At 38.4% G+C, this 21,693-nt stretch overlaps 1 protein-coding gene across 3 annotated transcripts in view; it reads right to left on the reverse strand.

Moving 5' to 3' along the window:
* Positions 1–21,370, reverse strand: part of LOC124113229 (large neutral amino acids transporter small subunit 1-like) — a 58,794-nt gene extending 37,424 nt beyond the window's left edge. For 2 of the 3 annotated variants that reach the window (XR_007220539.1, XM_048394924.1), the window contains exons 1-2: positions 20,529–21,370; positions 2,062–2,187 (exon numbers count right to left, since the gene is read on the reverse strand). Coding sequence is in view for 2 of the 3 variants with exons in the window: in XM_048394924.1 (XP_048250881.1) it covers positions 2,062–2,187; positions 20,529–20,973 (571 nt within the window). In the remaining variant the exon portion in view is untranslated. The remainder of the gene's footprint in view (positions 1–2,061; positions 2,188–20,528) is intronic. The other variant, XM_048394925.1, reaches the window with a different exon arrangement.
* Between the last annotated feature and the right edge of the window lie 323 nt (positions 21,371–21,693).

Raw genomic sequence — 21,693 nt, forward strand, 5'->3', positions numbered from 1 at the left:
GTCACTGACCCACTTTTACAAATATGGAAACGTCACAGAACAAACCAGATGTCGTCACTATTTAACGTGACGTCACTATCCCTACCCTATGACGTCACCTAACAAGGGGCTTGATAATGGCCCGTCGTCAAGCAATATGGGGGCATTATCAAGTTACAGTGGCCTGCCGATTTCTGATAACGTGCGGGCAGTTTAATGATAATTCTATCCATTTTAGCTATAATTGAAATTGTCCAGTGTTTTGGGGGCACAATGGAAGCAATGAAACAAGTCACTGAGTCTGACCACATGACTCCATCAGCCACACCTCCCAAGAGTCAGTGAGTGAGTGAGTATGGTTTTGTGACACTTTTAGCACAATTCCAGCAATATCATGGCGGGGGACATCAGAAATGGTCTTCACACATTGTAACGGCCCTCTAAATACATTTTTTTGTTAGGGAGCCAAGTGGCTACTCAAATGAATATTTTAGGAGCCAAACCAAAGTTTGTAGGAGTCAACAGATATTGTCACCAATTATGTTTATGCCAAGCGGCGAGTAGTAGATAAATTTAGGTCTTCAATCACAGATTTAGGTCCCAAAAATGTTAGCTTACTTAGAAGGCTGCTGTATTTTGTAAAAATCATGCATTTTCCGAAGTCAGTATGGCAAATTAAACCATTTGAATACTTACTGGAGTCTTTTATCTGTTGCAAACCGAAATTGTTTCAGATTTGGTAAAAAACATAACTTTGCATTAAATCTTATTCAATGTCACAGGAACTTTTGTTGTTCAGTATATCTATCTTCAAACCTGCTCAGATTCTGGGTTAGAATTGGTCCTCCACTACCTACGCTGGTCGTAAGAGTCAACCAAAGGGATGGGTTGGTGGTCAGGCTTAGTGACTTGGCAGTGTTTCCGTCTTTTACTGGTAATTACCAGTCTTTTACTGGTAAAATTAGGCTTGGACAGGTATTTCATGTGACTGCCAGTCCCTATGGACCGGCAAAGAAAGCACCTTATAAATTTTTGTTTTTGAACAAAGTTACTTCAGCATGTTCAGAGATGAAATCATTGCATTGTCATGATGTTAAAAGATTTAAAACCAGGTAATTTTCATACTTTTTTTATTTGCTAAAAATTGGGACTAACAAATATTAGGGGGGACTGGTCATTTTTTGAGTTGCCAGTCCACCAGGAATGGCAGTTTCAAAAGTAAACGGGAACACTGCTTGGTTCATTGTGAGTCATCGCAGCCAGCCAACGTGGACTTCTGCTTACAATATGGATCACAATTCACATGCTAACTTGACCAAGAACATAATTTATCCAAGGGAAAAAAATAAAATTCCCCCATACACCTAATCATGTAAAAATAGTGTACCTAAACTAAAGTCACAAATGCATTATGCCTTGCACCATGTGCACTGTCCTTTCCTAACTTCACAACCACTTCAGGGTTTTATCAAGGTAGACCGGTCACAAGACGATATTAGGCCCGCAACAAATGTTCGTAAAAATTCCCATTTTGAATTTTAAATTCCCCTTTCCTCATATTTACGAAAATAAGGACATTAAAAAATTCCAATTTTGAACAATATGACAAGTTTTTCTCCTATTGCCTATGAAGGGCGCTTTGTTTGTAATCCTAAGTAAATCTCTGAAACCAGAACTTGATATTTGAATGGTAATTGTTCACATCATAAACTTGTTCAAGCTGTCATGTGTACAGTTCAACATTGTCACTCAAGTTAAGAATACATTGAGAAACTTATTTTTAATAGTTTTTACAACTGGGGCTGTTACAATAACACCTTCACTTTCATGCTGATGTCTTAAGTACAAACACTGCCTGCCAATCAGCCGAATCTATTTCTCTATCTTCGGAAACTTTCCAGAAGACCCTTCAGGGTTAGAAATAATTTTTTGTTATCACGAGCCTGAAAAATTGACCTGCTACACAGTTGTCATCAAGTGTTAGTCAATGTCACTAGTCCTGCCTGAAGTTTACTAGTCTTGGACTAGCATCTTTGTTGAGTTTGGAAACCTGTCCTCTGAAACAAGGATGAAGTCACTCACCTTTCCCAAAGTAGATGAATCCGATGACGATGATGATGGCGAGTGCCACCAGTTTGCAGGTGGTGATGACGACCTGCACCCGGGTCGCCCATTTGACATTGCGGATGTTGATGCCGATCAGCAGACCTGGAGAACAGAGAGTACATCAGAAAATCAATTATCAACTTCAAATTTAAATTTGTTTGTTTGTTGTTTAATGCCGCACTCAGCACTATTCCACCTATATGATGGGGGCCTGTAAGTAATCGAGTCTGGACCAGACAATCCAGTGATTGACATCATGAGCAGATCCACACAATTGGGAAACGATGACATGCATCAACCAATTCAGCAAGCCTGAAACCCGATCCAGTTAGTCGCCTCTTACGACAAGCGTAGTCGCCTCTTACAGCAAGCATAGGTTGCTGAAGACCTATTCTAACCTGAATCTTCACGGGTCTCAAATTTTACAAAGACATCACATACTTTAACCTTTAAGTAATCATGGTTCTGTCTGTTTGAATTCAGGATTCTTAAAAACAGGGGAACACCAGCGTGCGTGCGCGCGTGAGTGCATGCATGCATGCTTTTTCTTACAAATAATCCCTCTTTTGTCACAATAAATTCATCAGTTTTGGTCTATGAACAAAATTTGTTAATATATGCATATGTTAGAATAAAGTTCAATGATGAAGTACTGCACTGCAAAGACGTAAACATGGCTGATGGGTCTATGACTGTGATACTCAGTATTCACTTCACTCTCTACTAATTTAAAACTTCTGATGGTTCAGCATATAAAAAGGGATATTTAGTGTCGACATCTGCGTTTCTGTCAGAAAAAATTGCACAAACATGTCATTTGTAGGAATTTACAAGCAATCTTGTTGACATTGCGACATGTCTGTTGATACACAACATGGGCAGGAAAAATGCCCACATTATAATCTCTCCTATGTGCATGATGTTGACTTTATTACAAAACTGACAATATTGGATGGTAACATTTTCCAAATATTCAAAACATTATGATGATATTGTATTTTGAATAACGTCCTCTCATGCCACGTTTTGTCTCGCCTCACCAAATAATGACACATATATACATAACCCATGTCCATGGGCAAAGTTGGGGTCTGAATGTTATTTTCTAAATGGGAGTTGGGATGCTGGGACGTGTTTGGATGCTGATGTCATTTTAATTACCGATCCACACCTAACATTCCACTTTCCTAACATGCCTAAGGACACATTTACATCCCGACTCTTCATCTTGTTTCTTAATTATCAGAAGATGGTCGAGGCCCATGAAGATCCGGGGTAGAATAGGTCTTCAGCAACCCATGTTTGCTGTAAAAGGCGACCATGCAAGTCGTAAGAGGCAGCTAACGGGATCGGGTGCTCAGACATGCTGATTTGGTTTATGCATGTCATCGATCCCAATTGCGTGGATCGATGCTCATGGCATCAATCACTGGATTGTCTGGTACAGACTTGATTATTTACAGACCGCCGTCATATAGGTGGAATATTGCTGAGTGCAGCGTTAAACAACAAACAAACTGAATATGGTCCCAAGCATATCTAGCAGCAATACCTCACAACCCTCCTAGTGCTCCTGCTTCTGATACATGACAATGTTCATGACTGTATCTGAGCATTTCGGATGCAACATCTTGCTCCCTGGTCCTATCATTCAGCTGGTTGTGCACTGACAATATCAATGTGTGGACGCAGGTTTGGTATTTAACACTGGTAAATGTGTTTACAATCGATGACATGCATCAACCAAGTCAGCAAGCCTAGCCACGCTGACCACTGCATCAGCGTTTGAAATAAGCCCCTGCCCATATGTCCCTGGCAGGTATATCTCGTGTCGGGAGGAAATTTAAAATTTGTATTGATCCTTATGGCCTGCAGTAAATTTACATGTCGATTTATAAATCATGTTAATAAGCTGCAGTTCTTTAAACGAGGGCCTGAGGAGTTTGGTCAGGGCCTGTAGCTTCCAATGGCAGCCTGGCAAATTATTTTATTTTCACAGTACTTGATCCATTAAACTGCCTGTTTCCACCAGCAAAGGTGGCTGGGGACCTGCTCTTGACAACAGGAATCCCCATGCATGAAGAGAAATGGTGGACAGCATGCCAGACATGACTGTTTCAAGGGCCGGAGGACATTCAACACATGTGCAACATGGATAATAAACTGTCAGACTATACTCGTTGTTTTAAGGATTGACTGTGTATTTTTTGGGGTTCATTGAGGTATGAATCGAAAAACCGATGTGCAAACTTCAATACCTCAATGAACCGAAAAAAATACAGTCAATGCTTATCATTAAATCTGACAACGTAAAACATGTTTTATCTACAATAGTTTAATCACAAACAGTTGTTTATATCAAAAGAGACAAAAATTACAAGACTGATAAACATTCAAGGTGTAGGAATACATACTGTGGCGGGACATGAATCAGGTGATCGTTTAATTTATGCACATAACTTGACATGCTTACACAGTCAGTAGCCAATCAACGGAGAGTAGGATTAAAACAATGTTCATTGGACCTGTCAATTAAGGCAAGAGGCGAAAAGAACAGTGAGACTGTAACGAACCGGAAGAAATATGTCCGGGAGAAGGCGGCTGTTTCAAATGACATGGTCAGGTACTGCCAGATTCAAACATTACTTCCCTGATTACGGCAAAACACAGTTGGAAAATTGCTAGTTAGAAATGAAACCCGAAGACATGAAAGTTGAACCGAGGCGAGTAGGAAAAAAACAGGCGAGCAAGCCTGCACTTTTGCTGTTTCACTCAATCTCTGAAAGTACCTAAATGTCCTGTGTATGACGATACACGTGAGCAGAAAGGGAATTCCCTCGACTGTAATACTGGGATTCCCCGACATTCCGCAGTAATAAAAAAAGTGCGCCTCGGTGGGCGTGGCTTAATTTTTTACATTCATTGGGAAATGATTGCAATAACACGTGACCAATTCAGCTAATCAGAATGCAGGAATTTCAGTGAACACAACGAAAATTTAATTATATGAATATAGTAAGACGAGTTCTATGGATGAACAACTTCTTTATTACAATTGGTGCCACATTTCGGTGTAGATCCTAACACCTTTATCAAGCAAGTGATGATAAAGGTGTTAGGATCTACACCGAAACGTCGCACCAATTGTAATAAAGAAGTTGTTCATCCATAGAACTCGTCTTACTTTATCACTCCAACTTCTAAATGCCACTCAAAGAAGGTATATGAATATACATGAAAAACAAAGTTTTATAATAACCAAACATACCATATTCGACGTAATAAGCGCCCCGCTCTAATAAGCGCCCACGATGATATTTGCTAATATATTGGCTAGTGAAGTATCCCAATTATCACCCCTTGCGATTGATCAATGTACACAAGGCTTATTTATTCGTGTATAATACGCTCTTGTGTGTTATATGCACCCATAATTATGGGCAATTAAATTCTGGATAAATATATCTGTCGTGTATAATACACACAGACTTTTATTTTGTATCATTTCAGGCTGTCAGCATAACCACGAAATTTACAATCTTTCAATTCTGTTGTTACAAAATTTTATTCTAATAAGAGCCTCCTATTTCAAATTTTGAGAGCGCCCTGGGCGCTTATTACATCGAATACAGTATGTCACATTCAATACAAGTTCAAGCATAAGAAAATCCTTGCTTCCATGTTCATGCTGGATTATACATGAAATCATATGGATAAATTCACTGAATGATATCAATGGTAACATGAGTAATATTTATAAATAAATAGCAAATGGTATTATCATGAATATAGACATGATAGGTATCAATAATCATATTTACTGCTGTAGTGCTATAGTCATGATAGTGCATGTTCCAGTTAACCTGCTTGGCATCCATCAAATGTTATCAGGACTTGTTCGCATTCACCAATGTCCAGCTATGCATGTGCAGTTCTGTTTGTTTGTTTGTTGTTTAACGCTGCACTCAGCAATATTCCAGCTATTTGACTGCGGTCTGTAAATAATCGACTCTGGACCAGACAATCCAGTGATTGACATCATGAGCATCAATCCATGCAATTGGGATATGATAACATGCATCAACCAAGTCAGCGAAACTGACCACCCGGTCCCGTTAGTCACCTCTTACGACAAGCACAAACCTTTACAGCAAGCATGGGTTTAACAAACAGATGATGAATGCCCTAATTAAACAGAGAATATTGCTCAAATTCACACATGGCACCCCGCTCTAATAAGCGCCCACGGCGATATTTGCTAATATACTGGCCAGGGAACAATCGTAATTGGCACCCCTTCCGATTGATCAATGTACATAAGACTTATTTATTTGTGCATAATCTGTTTGTTATATCATAATATGCACCCTTAATTATGGGCAATTAAATTCTGGAAAAATATATCTGTCGTATATAAACATTTCAGGCTGTCAGCATAATCCACAAAATTTACAATCTTTCAACTCTGTTGTTTTTCACCAAAATAATATTCTAATTTTGAGAGCGCCCTGGGCTTATTATGTTGAATACAGTAGTTTCAATTCCTTGACCTTGACTGGCAACAGCAGACAGTGGAGCAGAAGTAATATTCTATCTTTAATAAATTGTGACCTAAACATTTTGAGTCGACCATTTCCATTTATCTGAACGACATGTTTAAGGAGACAGAGAGCCACCCCCAGCACTTGGCATTGTCGGAAATAACCAGGTAAGTAGATCACATGTGATTAGATAAGTCTGCTGCAATGTAGGCACGTAACGCGTTATCTCTGCCAACGATGTACAAGGCTGTAAAGGTCAGCAACAACACTATCAGTTCTCCTGACTTATCGGGTAACACCACAAACTGGCACATGACCATCACTCCCCATGCTGATCTTGCAGTTTGGTGAAAGTGAGCGAGTGTGGTTTTTGCCGTTTTCAGCAAAATTCCAGCAATATTATTTGGGGGGGGGGGGGGGTTACACCAGAAATGGCGTTCTTCACAGATCGTACTCATGCAGGAATCAAACTCGGATCATTGATGTGACGGGCAAGTCTTTAACCAGTGAGCTACACCACCCCCACTGTGGTTTGGAGATAAATCTTATACCCTCTAATAAGTGTTGGAATAAATACTAGCCTATTCAAGGCCGTAGTTAACCTTTTTGGACAAGGGGGGCAAATATTTGTACAAGTATCACTTGTCCCCAACTTGATTCAAATAAAACTGTTTTCTATATAAAATCTAGGAGTGCAACTGCCCCCCCCCCCCCCCCCCCCCCCCCCTGCCACCCCGGCTGGCTACGGCCGCACTGCTATTAATATTATCCTGTGGTGAGTACTACATTGTATTTTGTAAAGACCAGTGATGATATTCAAGGATGCTAGTTGGATGTGGACCGCTACCGTGGTTCTAGCACCTGTAGTGAGAGGAAAAGGTCAGGGCCAGGTTTCATCCCGACTGCATCATACCAAAAGACATTAAAAGATGGTACTTGGCGTTACCCTACCTGGCGCTCACCACTTGGTGCAAAACCAGGACTGGTCAGCATAGAATCAGTTTACAATGTGTGAGCGGGGATAAAACTATGGTATCTCAGTGGACAAGGACTATAGATTGAAGACAGGCACAAGCAGCCACACATGCATAAGGACATCGATATATAACCTTGAAAGCGTCATTAAACCCAATTTCTCTTCACCCAGTTGAATGTTTACCTTGTTGCTTAACATGGCACTCAGCATTACACAACCATGTGATAGTGGTTAATAAATAATACAGTATGGACTTAGTTAGACTTGCACAAGTCTCTAAGGCAATAATTATTGGTTTAAAGCTTAATTTCTAGATAACGTAAATAATAAGAAAAGGTTGCCCTACACGAGACTGGAGTCCACATATCTAGACTTGCCTATTAGGAGGATGGAATTACTACACATCCATGGACTTTTCTTTCAGTACAGCCTTGGAGCAAGGCTAGGATCTGTAGATCTGAATCATTTTTATGGGGAAGATAACCCTTACCCAAACCTAACTGTACCATGCTGACATTATTTAACCCTGACTTTCAAGAATTCTTAAACTTCAGCTATTTAGACTTAGAGTGGTAAAATCATTAAGACTTTTGTTTGTATCATTCATTGAGAACTACATTGTAATTACTTATAATGGGTATTGCAGAGCAACAGATAAGCAGCACATTTTAATAAAATACCTCCCAAAAATATTTAAAACCCAATTACATGTACTTTCAATTAACTTGCGTACAGAAACACATGCATTAAATGAAAAACTCAAATGTATAAAAACAGCATGCGTAAATACCCAATGAAGTTTTTCCAGCATGCGCACAAAGGATCGAGCTAATTTCCGAAACACAATTAATTAGGCCTACCAGCTAATTTTCTCTCCGAGTCAAGCCTATATATTTAGAAAGTTATAAACATCTAAAGCATTATTTCAATTTTTTAAATCTTAAAATGTTCACTAATTTTTGGAAAACCCAATAGAGTGATGAATAGAGGAGTGAAAAAATATTGGTTACCCAATGGAAAATGTAATAAACCCTAGAGTAAAAACTCAATTGCTCAAAAAGTTATCTGGAACTCTGGTCTGAATTTCGTATTGCAATTTATTGCGATAATGATTCATGTATTGCGATATGTACCACAAAATATCTCAAGTGGTCAGGCTCACTGACTTGGTTGATGCATGAATCATGAATCCCAATCATGTGGATCAAGGCTCATGATGTTAATCACTGGATTGTCTGGTCCATATTCAATTATTTAGAGACCACCATCATTTAAGTGGCACATTGCTGAGTGCAGCGTTTAACAAGAAACAAACAAACAAAACTTTCTGTCCTGGACACATGCGAACTGATTCAACTGGTGTGGGAGACTTGATCATTTTCATGTTCCAGAGCTCGAAATAAGCTGCATATTTGCGTAAAATAGGCATTAAATAAACTGAAATATGCAGACAAATCATACCCTAGCGTATAAAATATGCAACAAAAACTATAAATACACTATTGAATTAGAATTTATGCGTATGTTACAGCTATGTATTAGATAAAATGGTTGCCTATATTACTGTTAGACCAAATGATTGTGTATCAGCCGATCGCGAAATTCACTCCCTGACAGTTACTAATACATTGGGAAAAGCTTGAGCGACAAACATACTGATAGCTGGCAATTGAAAAACACATCCTGACAAGTCGATGTGCATGTTGTTTCTTAAACAGTCGCTGATTGGTGATAAAAAGAAGAAGGAATTTTTTACAATGCTAGGCTTTGCCAACAAAAATGGCTTCCTGGAGAGGGAAACACAAGCAGATGCAGCAGGTATACTACTATTCAGTGATTTACAACGTTTGTTACTAAACAGGTTTTCTAGTTAAAATACCCAAATGTCAGAAACAGGAGAGTAAAAACAATTTGAATACCCTCTAAAAATTGTGGATACTAATCAAAATGAAACCCTGGGTAAAACACCATAATAGCCAAAAGCTTATCTATAGCTCTGTGTTCCACCTTTTGTTTCAATCAATCTGGTATTCATCATGATCAATGATACAATTCTAGTTCATGAAGTCAGTATGCATGATACGATGAACGGATCGATACATTTTGATATATGCCATAATCAGGAAATACCATGAATACTAAGAATGAGACCTTCCTCTAATACCCCGTACACATGGACAACATTTACTACATAAGTAATTTTACACATGTGTAACTGTACATGTACATACGTGCGTATATTTAAATTTGCTATGCGTTCACATGAAAAGCATCTTAGGTGTGTAAAAAAAGTATGTAAATTGTGTAAGGCACACATATTCGTCAGTCTGTTCACGACTTTCAACACAAAACAGGTTGTGTTTCAATCAAAGTTGAATGAGAAGAGAGATATTAGCAAATAGGAACTGTACTCAAGATGAGCTGATTCGGTGCATGTGTACTAACTGAAGTGGAGCAGCACATGAAGCACTGTACTCGCTGATACTGTACTTGCTGCCCTTGTATCAGACTGTTCAGCTATCTGTGCTTTCACTGTAGAAGTGCAGTCAAGGACAAATTCAGTGATATCATTTACCACACTGCTGAGAAACATCCTACCAACAAGCTAAAAGTGACAAAAGTAGAAGTAGGTGCAAGAGCATTCCAATCAGACAAAATCATGTAATGTGATGGCAAATAGCCAAAATGTGTTACCTTATTACGATCATACGTAGAAACTTTTGCTTTTGTTTGTTTGTTGTTTAAAGCAGCACTCAGGAATATTCCAGCTTTATGATGGCGGTCTATAAATAATTGAGTCTGGACCAGACTGTCCAGTGATTGACATCATGAGCATCGATCCACACAATTGGGATACAATGACATGCATCAACCAAGTCAGCGAGTCTGACCACCCGATCCCGTTAGCTGCCTCTTACGACAAGCATAGTCGCCTTTTACGGCAAGCATGGGTTGCTGAAGACCTATTCTACCCCGGATCGTCACGGTTTTAACAGGGAGTTTATATATGTTTTATATATTCCCTGAGTTAAGAAAGTTAAATATATCTCTCTAAATATTCACAGCGCTGCCCAATACAAATTATAACAGCAGCTGGGCTATTATTACCATGGCCAGCAACACAGAGTCATGTGCGGGTCAGTGGCTTGTGATTAACACCAGAGAATGGTCAGTTGGCCACTGAACAATGCTGAAGCTAAATATTGTGAATGAGGTGCAGGATACAGCAGGCTGCCCAGAGGTATGGTATTCGATATGTTGCAGCTTGTCAGTGAGTTGAATGTTTAAAGAATGCCTTGTGTGAGTCGATCCTGGACGCTCGGACAGCAGCTAGGCAGGTTGGATCTCTGACGCCTGAGATGCTGCCTGGCAATGTCTGTCCTCTTATCATCATTATGATTACAAAGATGTGGACCCACTGATGGACTCCTGTGATTGAAGGAAAGATATCCCGAACAAATTACTCCGGGATGCAACTCATGGGAGAACACAACTCATCATTGTTAGCGGCAATTTGAACGGTGTACGCTACCGGGACGACATCATTCACGATCATGTTTAACAATGTTTAACACCTTGTGCAAAAGCTGGAATGTAACGTCACATTTCAGCAGAAAAATACCCGCCCACAAAATGAACGTGTTGTAACAGACTTTGTTGAATTCATGTTAACTACAATGGCCAGGACATACAGTGAAACTGTTCAACGTTTCTGGAGACTGGCATAAAAATTGTTTCACGGTTGTTTATCACCATTCATGGTTCATTCCAGTAATTTTCTGACCACATCTCTTTATGTGAAAATTTAAAATATTCCAGAGGTACGCCCATACAGCACAATGTTAAAATGCCCCATTGTATTTGACAATGTGGGCCTTTTTTCAAATTTAGGGGCAAAAAGCACAAGGCCCAACCCTAGAATTATCCCTGATTAAAAAATTAAGTCAACAGACGGAACAGTTTCTCATGGTAATGATGACACACAAGATAAACTTTGCTGTCCCAGATATAGAAACTAGAACAACAACCCATTTGTAACGACGTAGATTGTTTTAAATTATTCGGTGAAATTAAAAAAATAAAATGTGCTTTATCAGTCCTTACATAAACATTAGTGAGTGAGTGAGTAGGGTTTTACACCACTTTTAGCAACATTCCAGCAATATCACGGCGGGGGACACCAGAAATGGGCTTCACACATTGTACCCATGTCGGGAATCAAACCCGGGTCTTCAGCGTGACGAGCGAACGCTTTAACCACTAGGCTACCTGACCGCCCACATAAACTGTATGTCTGGGAGTACATTCATTTTCACTGATCCGAATCAGTGGAGTTGACTGTGCATCAACTACAGCTGTTATTTTGCTAATACATGTATCTCACTTACTATCCAGAATAAAAGGTTGAATTGTATGACAGGACTTGGGCATTAAATGAACATTTTTAGAAACCTCATTGAAAGTTTATCTTTTGGATGTCTATTTTACCAAAATTGGCATTTTTCATGTTTGTCTCCGCACAAAACGAGAATTCATCAAAACATACAGTAAATTGTCATCTTCAATTTAGAAATATATGAAGATAAGCATCTTGCAAAGATTATGATATTTAGTAAGTTAAAGTCAATAATATTGTGTCATTGTACCACAAGGATTAACCTTGAATGTTTTACTTCTGAGAGAAAATCCCCCCAATCTAAAAGCAATGAGATTTTGGGGCGTGTGATGAGATTTTGCAAATTTTCAGAGACATTTTGTCTTCCCATAGTGGAAACTGTATTTGATATTAGGTATTTGTGGCTCGAATTGCATTGCAATTAATATTACTGGATTATACATGTTATATAGATACATCCTCCGATATTTTCGAACATTAATTATTCCACTGTGAATATTTAAAAATATCAGCATTTGATCAAAAAGAATATCCATTAGCATGATCAGTATTTATAGTACTGTTCATTGTCTACGTTAGGAGAAAATACATTAATATTTATGTATTTCAGTTCATTGTCGACTTTAGGGGGAATTAATTGCAAGAATAAATAAATAATTATAGATAAGACATGTTTACCGCCATCAGCTGTTTCATCATTTCGTTGGCATGCGGTGGAACATACAATTTCTAGGTCTTCGAGAATGTCAAAGCAATGACATGAAATAGCGACAGTTGTATATGGTGTTATAGTTTGTTGGCAAAAAATATATAATTTACATTCCAGTGCTTTCATCATTTTCACTGTCTTGTAGTGTGTGCAGTGTGTACTGTATCAAAGACCGGGTGTCTGACCGTATCAAATGAAATCTTATCAATATGGACTTTTTTAATTAATTAGAAGTGACAGTTCATTATACAAGGTTTTTGGCTCCAGGTTCCCCCTTTTCTTTAAATTAGCAACAATTAAGTCATTTATTTTTTGTAGAAGTCGGCATGTTTGCCATGTACAGCAGCCAGAAAATGTTTACGAGTAACCGGAAGTTGAAAAGATTCTTGACATTCACAATATTTAGGAGTTACATTTGAATGATTAAGTCACAGTTTTCAATAAACATGGACAAATCTGGAAGCAATCATATCGTAGCATATTCTAATTAAATCTCCAACTTGCTGTTTGGCCACTAGAAATAGTTCAAAATTTGTAATTCCTGCACGTTGGCCATTCTTGCAAGAGGGTATACGTTCATGAAAACCAGTGATGTCTTATCTAAAGTCTTGGCAAATCTCATCCAAAATACGATCGTTTGTGATCTGAAATGTGTATATTCTTATGGAGAAAGAGTTGTATGTGTATTCATTTAGGTTTGGTTTTTGTCATTCCAAAATCGAAATTTGCTTGCATTTTGAAACTTTAGAAGTGATTGCATTTTTTTCTCTTGATTTCTGCACGGATGCACATACATGTACGTATTTGATTCTGCTAAGATTTAAGTGACAAAAAAATACGACTTGACAATCAGGTATAAAAAAATGTAGTGCAAAGCTCCACGCAGTGCTATAGGAATCAATAATGCACAGAAAGAGATGGCATGCAGTGTTGCGAGTATGCAAATCGCTGTCTGATTGACAACTTTTGACGATTGAAGAAACTATCGAGTAAGTTTTTTTTGGACATTTTTAGATACAGTAGATCAGGGTTCACTCAAGGAATTTTCTGACACAGGCACTTCAAGTGAAAATTTCAAATTTCCCCGAAGTACGCCCTTACAGCACAATGTTAAAATGTCTCATCATGCTCATTGTATTTGAAAATGTTGGCCTTAAAATTATCCCTGGTAGATAATATTATTCAAGCAATACGACTTTTTCGATGTTTGTAGGTGAAAATGAGAGTGTCAATGAGGACAAAACTATTGAAAGATGTACGCTATTTTCAATCATGCTGAATTAATGTTAATGCGATATCTATGACAACTATGCGAGAATATCGCGGAATCGCGGCCTAAGACAATCCCTGGTACCGTATGCTAATTATACTTTGACAATGCTCCATATCAGCAATACAGATACGCATCAGTCTTTACATGCTGTACAGATTCCCATAGAGTGACAGTAAATAAGAATATAATATTTTACCCTTCACTAAAATACCGAATTCTGATTGGTTAGGAGTGGGCAATTATTTTTCATATTGCAAACTCACTAAACACTGCTAAAATTTCGGATACATATATCATGTATATTTGTTACGTTTTAGATGGATGATTATGTTAACAAAATAAAACTTCATTGATCAGTTGTCCGTTTTGACCATGCTGACTGGCACCCGATCTAGACACGTAGAGCTATTCGCTCAAAACTTTTGCAGACATATAATCTGATATTTTACCATGAATTTGGAAATGACTCGATTCTGATTGGTCAATCGAAGGTTATCACATCACAATAAGCCCCTGCTGATATTCAAGGGATGTGTGCCAATGCATTTTGTGCAGAAATTGTGTTGTTTTTTTCAGACAGTCCCAAAAATAGTCCGGGTGAGTGAGTTAGTTGAGTTTTATGCCACTTTGAACTGTATTCCAGTTATATCACAATGTGCAATTTCAATGTTGGAGGTAAACATGGTAAACTCGAAGTAATCAGTCCCAGGCAAATTCTGTGGTAAAATTATCGAAATTCTGTGGTAAAATTATCGAAATTCTGTGGTAAAATTATCAAATTTCTGTGGTAAAATTATCAAAATTCTGTGGTAAAATTATCGAAATTCTGTTGTAAGATTATCAATATTCTGTGGCCAAAATTACTGAATTATGTGGTTAAAACATAACAAGGCCTTCAACGTATCGCGGCATGTGTGATTCCCGGTAGGTCACGCAGGACACCCCTCTTAGCGGCTGCCTATTAATGCAAATCAGTAACCCTCACTTCGTAAACAATTTCAATTTCCCCTAAATGTTCTGACTGCTGTAAGTAAGGAGAACTTTATTAAGTTCTTCACTTGTAGCCAAAAGATAAATACATATTTTGGGCATACTAGGAGTGCTTTTTATATATTTATCATGTTTATTGTTCACTTTTAAAAAAATTTCATTTTTTGGACAAATTATTGGCATCCAATTTTTTTTAAAACATCTTAAAATATCATTTCTGATATTTTGTTGTTGATTTTTTTAAAGTCTGGCATCATCATACTAAGTGGTTGATAGAATTATGTCCCGTTTTTGTCCTCCAATTAGACCTCCATAAACTTTTCCCTGTACCCCGATACGATGGGGAGTTCTCTCCCTTGTCAAACAGATCGCGAGGCCCGGCTTTTCCTTGGCGCTACTAATGTAAATAGTGAACTCAGTAAAATATGCAATGACAGATAAAATAAATGGCATCTGATACAGAGATTATGAATAATCATAAAGGATAGTGAGTACATTTTGTTCCGTTTAGCGTACAGAACACGTACCGCGATACCCGAGGTTGCAGGCCACAACTGATTGGAATGGCAATTGTGGTTAGCATGGAGATAAGCGTTATGACTCATTTTGCATGACGTCAAACATTATTTCGGTGGGAGGAGCTAAAATTATCATCAATATTATTTTGCTAGTTGTCCGGGAGTGGTGAAGGGATTTGGAAACTCAGGGCTGAACAGAGAGGTTCTCTCAATATATTGGAAGTCCGGATCAGAAAAAGTATTAGAGTTAAGAATTGATCAGAAAATAAGGCTCTTTGATGCATCCCTTAGGTATGTGTTGTATATAAGTAAGTCAGGCTACAAGAAACTATCTGAAGACCTTGTGTGTATATTTATGAAAACTTCCATCAAAAATAAATACACTTGAGCAACCAAGCTGACTTGTACTTTTGTGCTACACCAACCCCAGAATCACAGAGTGGTTGATAGGAACACGTGACCAGGGTAGAAGAGTACCCGACTCCTAAGGTTACATACGACCTCTCCAAAGTACTGGCGTGTTTATAGCTCTTTCTGAGACCTTTAATGGCATATGCAACTATATTTCATAACATGGAGGTCATTAAGCCAGGGGGACAATGTGGCAATGAATCACAACAAGTAAAAAACAAGTCTGTTATCATGGTTATCTGTCCGATTGTTTCTGTCTCGAGTAAGAGAAGGGACAGAAGCTCACCTTTCCATTTCAGATTCTTTTGTTTGTTGTTTAAAGCCACACTCAGCAATACTCCAGCTGCATGAGGGTTGTCATTAAGAAATAGAGTCTGGACAAGACAATCCAGTGATTGACATCATGAGCATCGATCTACTCCACTGGGATAAGATGCATGCATCAACCAAGTCGGCAAGCCTGAACTCCCGATATTGTTGGTCACTTCTTAGGGTAAGCAATGGGTTGCTGAAGACCAATTGTAACCCAGATCTTCACGGGTCATCGCATTGATTGACCCAGTAATGCGGTGCCTTAAAGGGGCACTGATCTAAAGCAATTCCCCGGGACTGGTGGTTGCCTTTGTTATTGTTTTTTCCCCGTGAGTACCCGGATGATACGCAATGCAACTGAGCGTGACAAGAGACTGGGCTACCGTCTGCAAGGACAGCTGAATAAACTTGGAGGCAATATTTGTTTTACTCATTTTTGAACACTGATTGGTTAATTGTGCTCTATAAAGATTTCGACAAAGGGCGCATGATAATTAATTTCTTCAGCTTAAACAAACAGACAAAAAGAAGCTCATCGGATGTCGTCATTTGGAAATAGTTATATGATTGTTATAGTTTAATAATAAAAGAGTATCCATGCAGTGAAAGCATTTTCGGATTGCGTCGATAATATGATTACTACTCCCTTGTTGTCATCCACGTTTTCTGGTATAACCTTACACCTGTGTGTATTTGTCTTCATTCACTTGATGCTCAGTTAATGCATTTATTACAGGTATAATTAGTGGTAGCACTGCTCAGAATACCTGACAAAGGTTCCCATTTGGCATTTATTGTGTCTGGGGTAATTATTCAATCTAAATCCAGGTTTCAAGTGAGGTGAAATGTGTGTTATGTAATATGCATGTGGCAGTCCAGCAAGAGATGAATGATCAGTTGATTTATTTTTTTTGTAAATCAACGGATCGTTCCTAGTCATCAAATGATTAACAGAAAATACATTGATTGATTAATCATTGTTATCTTGCACAGTGGATATGTCAAAAGTGAGTGTCTACATGTCTAGGTTTACTAAAACAAAGGGAATACACTCATACCATGGCGTGAAGTGCCGATGTAAAAACAACATACTTTGTTCAAAGGGTTAACCGATAATATGTTGATTGATTGCTCATTGTTATCTTAACTTAATGGATTTTTTAAGGAACCGTGGACGTTATGAAAATAGTTGTCACGTGGGCTTTCTCAGCCGACCTTTGAGACATGACACCTATGTGAAACACCTGAAACAATTAAAGTGATCAGTTGAGAAACGAACACAGGTTATAATACCCCGAAACGATATTATTTAAAATATTTGATTGTCACAGAGACACGTGACATCGAAGAAGTTTCTTTGTAGGATTGTAGGATTAGAAGCCAAACAATATAGAAATGTACTTTTCATCGTAACATTTTCAGTCTCTTGGTGATGATATTAAACATAAAAATGTTTGGAATTCGTTATCATTATAATACAGATGGACATATTTTTAAGTCAATTTGTAAAATAACTGAATATTCAGGCTTTTAATAAATTTCCCAAGTGAAAATTTTGCACATTTTTACTGTAAAAAATATAAACACGATAAAATAAGCAATGCTCAGGAGAAATATTTACTTTGTGTTGCAAGTGAAAATAGTGTAAACGAAAATCGCACAATTACCAAGCAAGTGACCTATCAAAACTTCGTCACCATTACCGATGCTACCCACAAAGATACCTACATTTCCTTATTATTTCCAAAACTGTATTTCATTTTGTTGACCATCACCCTTATACTATCAATAAAAGTGACAAATGCGCTTACGAATTGCGCAGCACAGGTTGTGAACTAGTCTAGGTTTCTGCTATATCATCCGGGTACTCACGGGAAAAAACAATAACAAAGGCAACAACCAGTCCCGGGGAATTGCTTTAGATCAATGCCCCTTTAAGGGGATAATCATTATCCTCAAAATGGCTACCAGCATTTGTCAGGTAAAACAGAGTTATGAAAACCAATTTTTTCTGCAGATACCAGTGATAGAAATGGCACTATTCCCATAGTCCTTGCCAAACTGTCCAATAGTTAAGGTGTCATGAGGACTGGTAGAAATTTGCCATTTCAAGGGTTTTTCTATATGTTATCATAATAAAGACTACTTGACTAAAACTGTAAGTTTCTATCACTAGATACATGATATAAATGATTAAATACCATGGCTCAATATACATGATATAAGGAACTTGAGGTTAGTGGTCGTATGGTAATTAAATCTTTGAGGTATTGTGTCTTAATCATGTTAATTGTATTTCGTCTGTACAAAAAGGCCTGTGGCCTACAAGTACTGAATAAAGAGATGAAGTGTGGCGAGTGTTTTCAAGGATCGTTGTCGTGTTGACAACTCAAGTAACAGGAGTAAGGGTTAGGCTGACACGGATTGATTTATTTTTTACATATAAACATTACCTTGCACTTTTCAATTATAGGCTGCACTGGTGCATGTGTAATATAGCTAAATCAAGCTCTGAACATGCTGAATACACATGATGATCTGTTATCATGATCATCACTGATTTTTTTTCTTACTATTTATTTTTAGATTGAAGTTTTGTTGTTGACACTGTAGATACCGTATTTGCTGTATTAAGCAATCTTGGAGCTTAGAAAATTAACAAAAGTGGATGTTTATTCATACAAAATCACCACTCATAACAAGCTAACTTTGACATCAGAGATCAAGTGAGAGGGACAATGTTTAGTTCAAATATCAACGGATCAAAGAAACTGTGCATCATGAGCTATTTCCTGCATGAACATGCTGGCGGTAATGTTATCGATATGGGTTAAATCAGTCTTCCTGTTTACCGGTAATTAACAGTTTTTTACAGGTAAAAGGAGGCTTGGGCCAGTAATTCATGTGACTGCCAGTCCCTGTGGACCGGCAAATAAAGAACCTTATAAATCTTCGTTGTTGAACAAAACATTGGTGATATTCATATAAGTACATTTTTAGAACCAAGTCAGCTTGTCTGTTACCATCAGCAATCAGGGTTTCCCCTTGTCTATTTTTATTGCATAATAACATTTTGCAGTGCTTCAGGTTAAATATACATTTGAAGTGATTTCGTCTCGAAATGATAATAAGGAGAAAATTGTGATTGTTAGTTAGTGTGAATGATGTATAGATCTAATTAGGTTACTTCTGAGCATGCTGAGATGACGTCTTTGCACTGAACATTTTGTTGAAAGAATTAATACCAGGTAATTTTCATACATTTTTTTATTTGTTGAAAGTTGGGACTGGCAAAAATTAGTGGGGGGGACTGGTAATTATTAGAGCTGCCAGTCCACTAGACATATGCTAGAACTGGCAGCTCTAATAATTACCAGCCCCCCCCCTAATTTTTGCCAGTCCCAACGTTTCAAAAGCCAGCGGTAACACTGGAAGTGTCAGAACACAATGACTGTATGAATAATGCACCCAGACTCCTCGTTTGATAGTAGTTCTTCACCACTGTATTTCTGTAAGAACTGTAACATACACAGAGATTTATCTAGACCTGCTCAGAGGCCGATATTCAGCCCCAATTCTGAAGCAGACGACAGTAAAAAGTACTTGAAATAAAACTTTTCCATTTCTTCAGAATTTACGAATAAATGAAAAGTAATATTATCCAATTTTGATTAAACTCACACACTTTTTCCCCAATTTGCTTGCCAAGGTCACTTAGTTTGGAACCCTAGATTAATCTCTGCATGCACAAGAACATTTGGACTGTTATGATTTCTTTCGTGCTTGGTATGGGATGTGTATACCAAAGTTGGTACATGGACATGTTGGACTGTAATCAGTCTATGACTATAGCCAGTCATCCAAAGCCAAAGTCTAGGAAATTCTGTTTGGTCCAGTAAGCTCAGTCCATATAATACTACTAAAACCTTTGTAAAGTAGGTAGATCTAATGCTACTCAATTAGAGTAACCCAATCAATTTGGGCAGACTGGCAGTATGGCAAACACAGTACTGTAAGTTTCATGGTCAAGTAACACCAGTGACTGAGTGAGTATTGTTTGACGTCGCTTTTAGCAATATTCAAGCAATATCACGGCAGGGGACACCAGAAATGGGCTTCACACATTGTACCCATGGTGGGAATCAACTCGGGTCTTCAGCATGACGAGCGAACGCTTTCACCACTAGGCTATCCGACCGCCCTCAAGTTACATTAACAGTGGGGGCCACTTTGTTTCACTTGAGTACAAAATTAATGAAAACATGATAATTTTATTGTTAAGAGTAAACATAACAGAAACTCATTAAAAATACTTACACACGATACACACTGCAAACAGTCGCTGGGGAAGCTCAGGTACATCGCAATCAGGGAATATTGGTTGAAGAATATACAAACTGCATATCAAACTCAGTGCCGCAATACCAACTGGGCAAATCAACAGGAAGTTAATCCACAGACACACAAATGCTGGATAATCACCAAAGGCCCTTTTGATGTAAACATACTCCCCGCCAGACTGAGGCATCGCTGCACCCAACTCTGCATAACAGACCGCGCACAGGGTGTTGTAAACTCCACATATAGCCCACATTATCAAAGAAAATCCCACCGACTTAGTGTGCATAAGGATTCCAACAGGTGACACAAAAATACCGGAGCCAATGATTATACCGACGATGATCGCTACCCCCTGGAAGAGGGTGATTGTCTTTTTAAGTGCCACTTTCTCCGCCGGAGTATCGCCTCTTCCCGAACTCATCTTGAATTTATTTTGTATGAATGAAGAGTGAATATACGCGTGTGTAAGTCCAAGTTTCCTCGGGGCACAGCTTGATGAAGACTGTACGTCGATGTCCGTATGTTCGGCTTACAACTGCGCTGTTATGAGCCAGTGACTTTCATGCAGTGCGCCACGTGGTTTGCCGTTGTAACCAAGAAAGGATCGGTAACTGTTCTTCTACCCAAGCCCTGTGCTTCCCTAGGCGATTGACTGGTGTGCTTGATGCTTGTGTGACAACTGATTTGTTACGGTGTGTCAAGTCACGTCGGGCTACCACCAATTAGCTGCTATTGTTTTTCGCCTCACTAGCCTTCCCGCCTTGAACTCCAATCATAACAAACTCACAGAGTGGTCTCCCGTGTTACATCAAGGGAGCAGTTATTGTGATGGTTGTTAGGGACACGCCCACTTAATAAATTATAAATGTGCGGACAGACGATGATGCAATAGTCCCACAAACGTTTTTCTAGTTTAACGTGACCTTATTGTCAATGCATGACCCGGGCATAGGGATTCCAACTGTACAGTACTAAGCATTTGTAACAGCTCGAAATTCGCAAAAGGTATATGACAAATGGCGTGATAAGTAAATTACTACTATATAGAAGTCACCTATACCAAGGATATTCAGTGTTGAACGGACAAGTGGTTGACTAAACAGTATCATACAATAAATAGCAACAGTAGTACATGTATATA

This window comes from Haliotis rufescens, unplaced genomic scaffold (genome assembly GCF_023055435.1).
Source record: "Haliotis rufescens isolate VD_foot unplaced genomic scaffold, xgHalRufe1.0.p SCAF_133, whole genome shotgun sequence".
NCBI classification, from domain to species: Eukaryota; Metazoa; Mollusca; class Gastropoda; order Lepetellida; family Haliotidae; genus Haliotis; species Haliotis rufescens.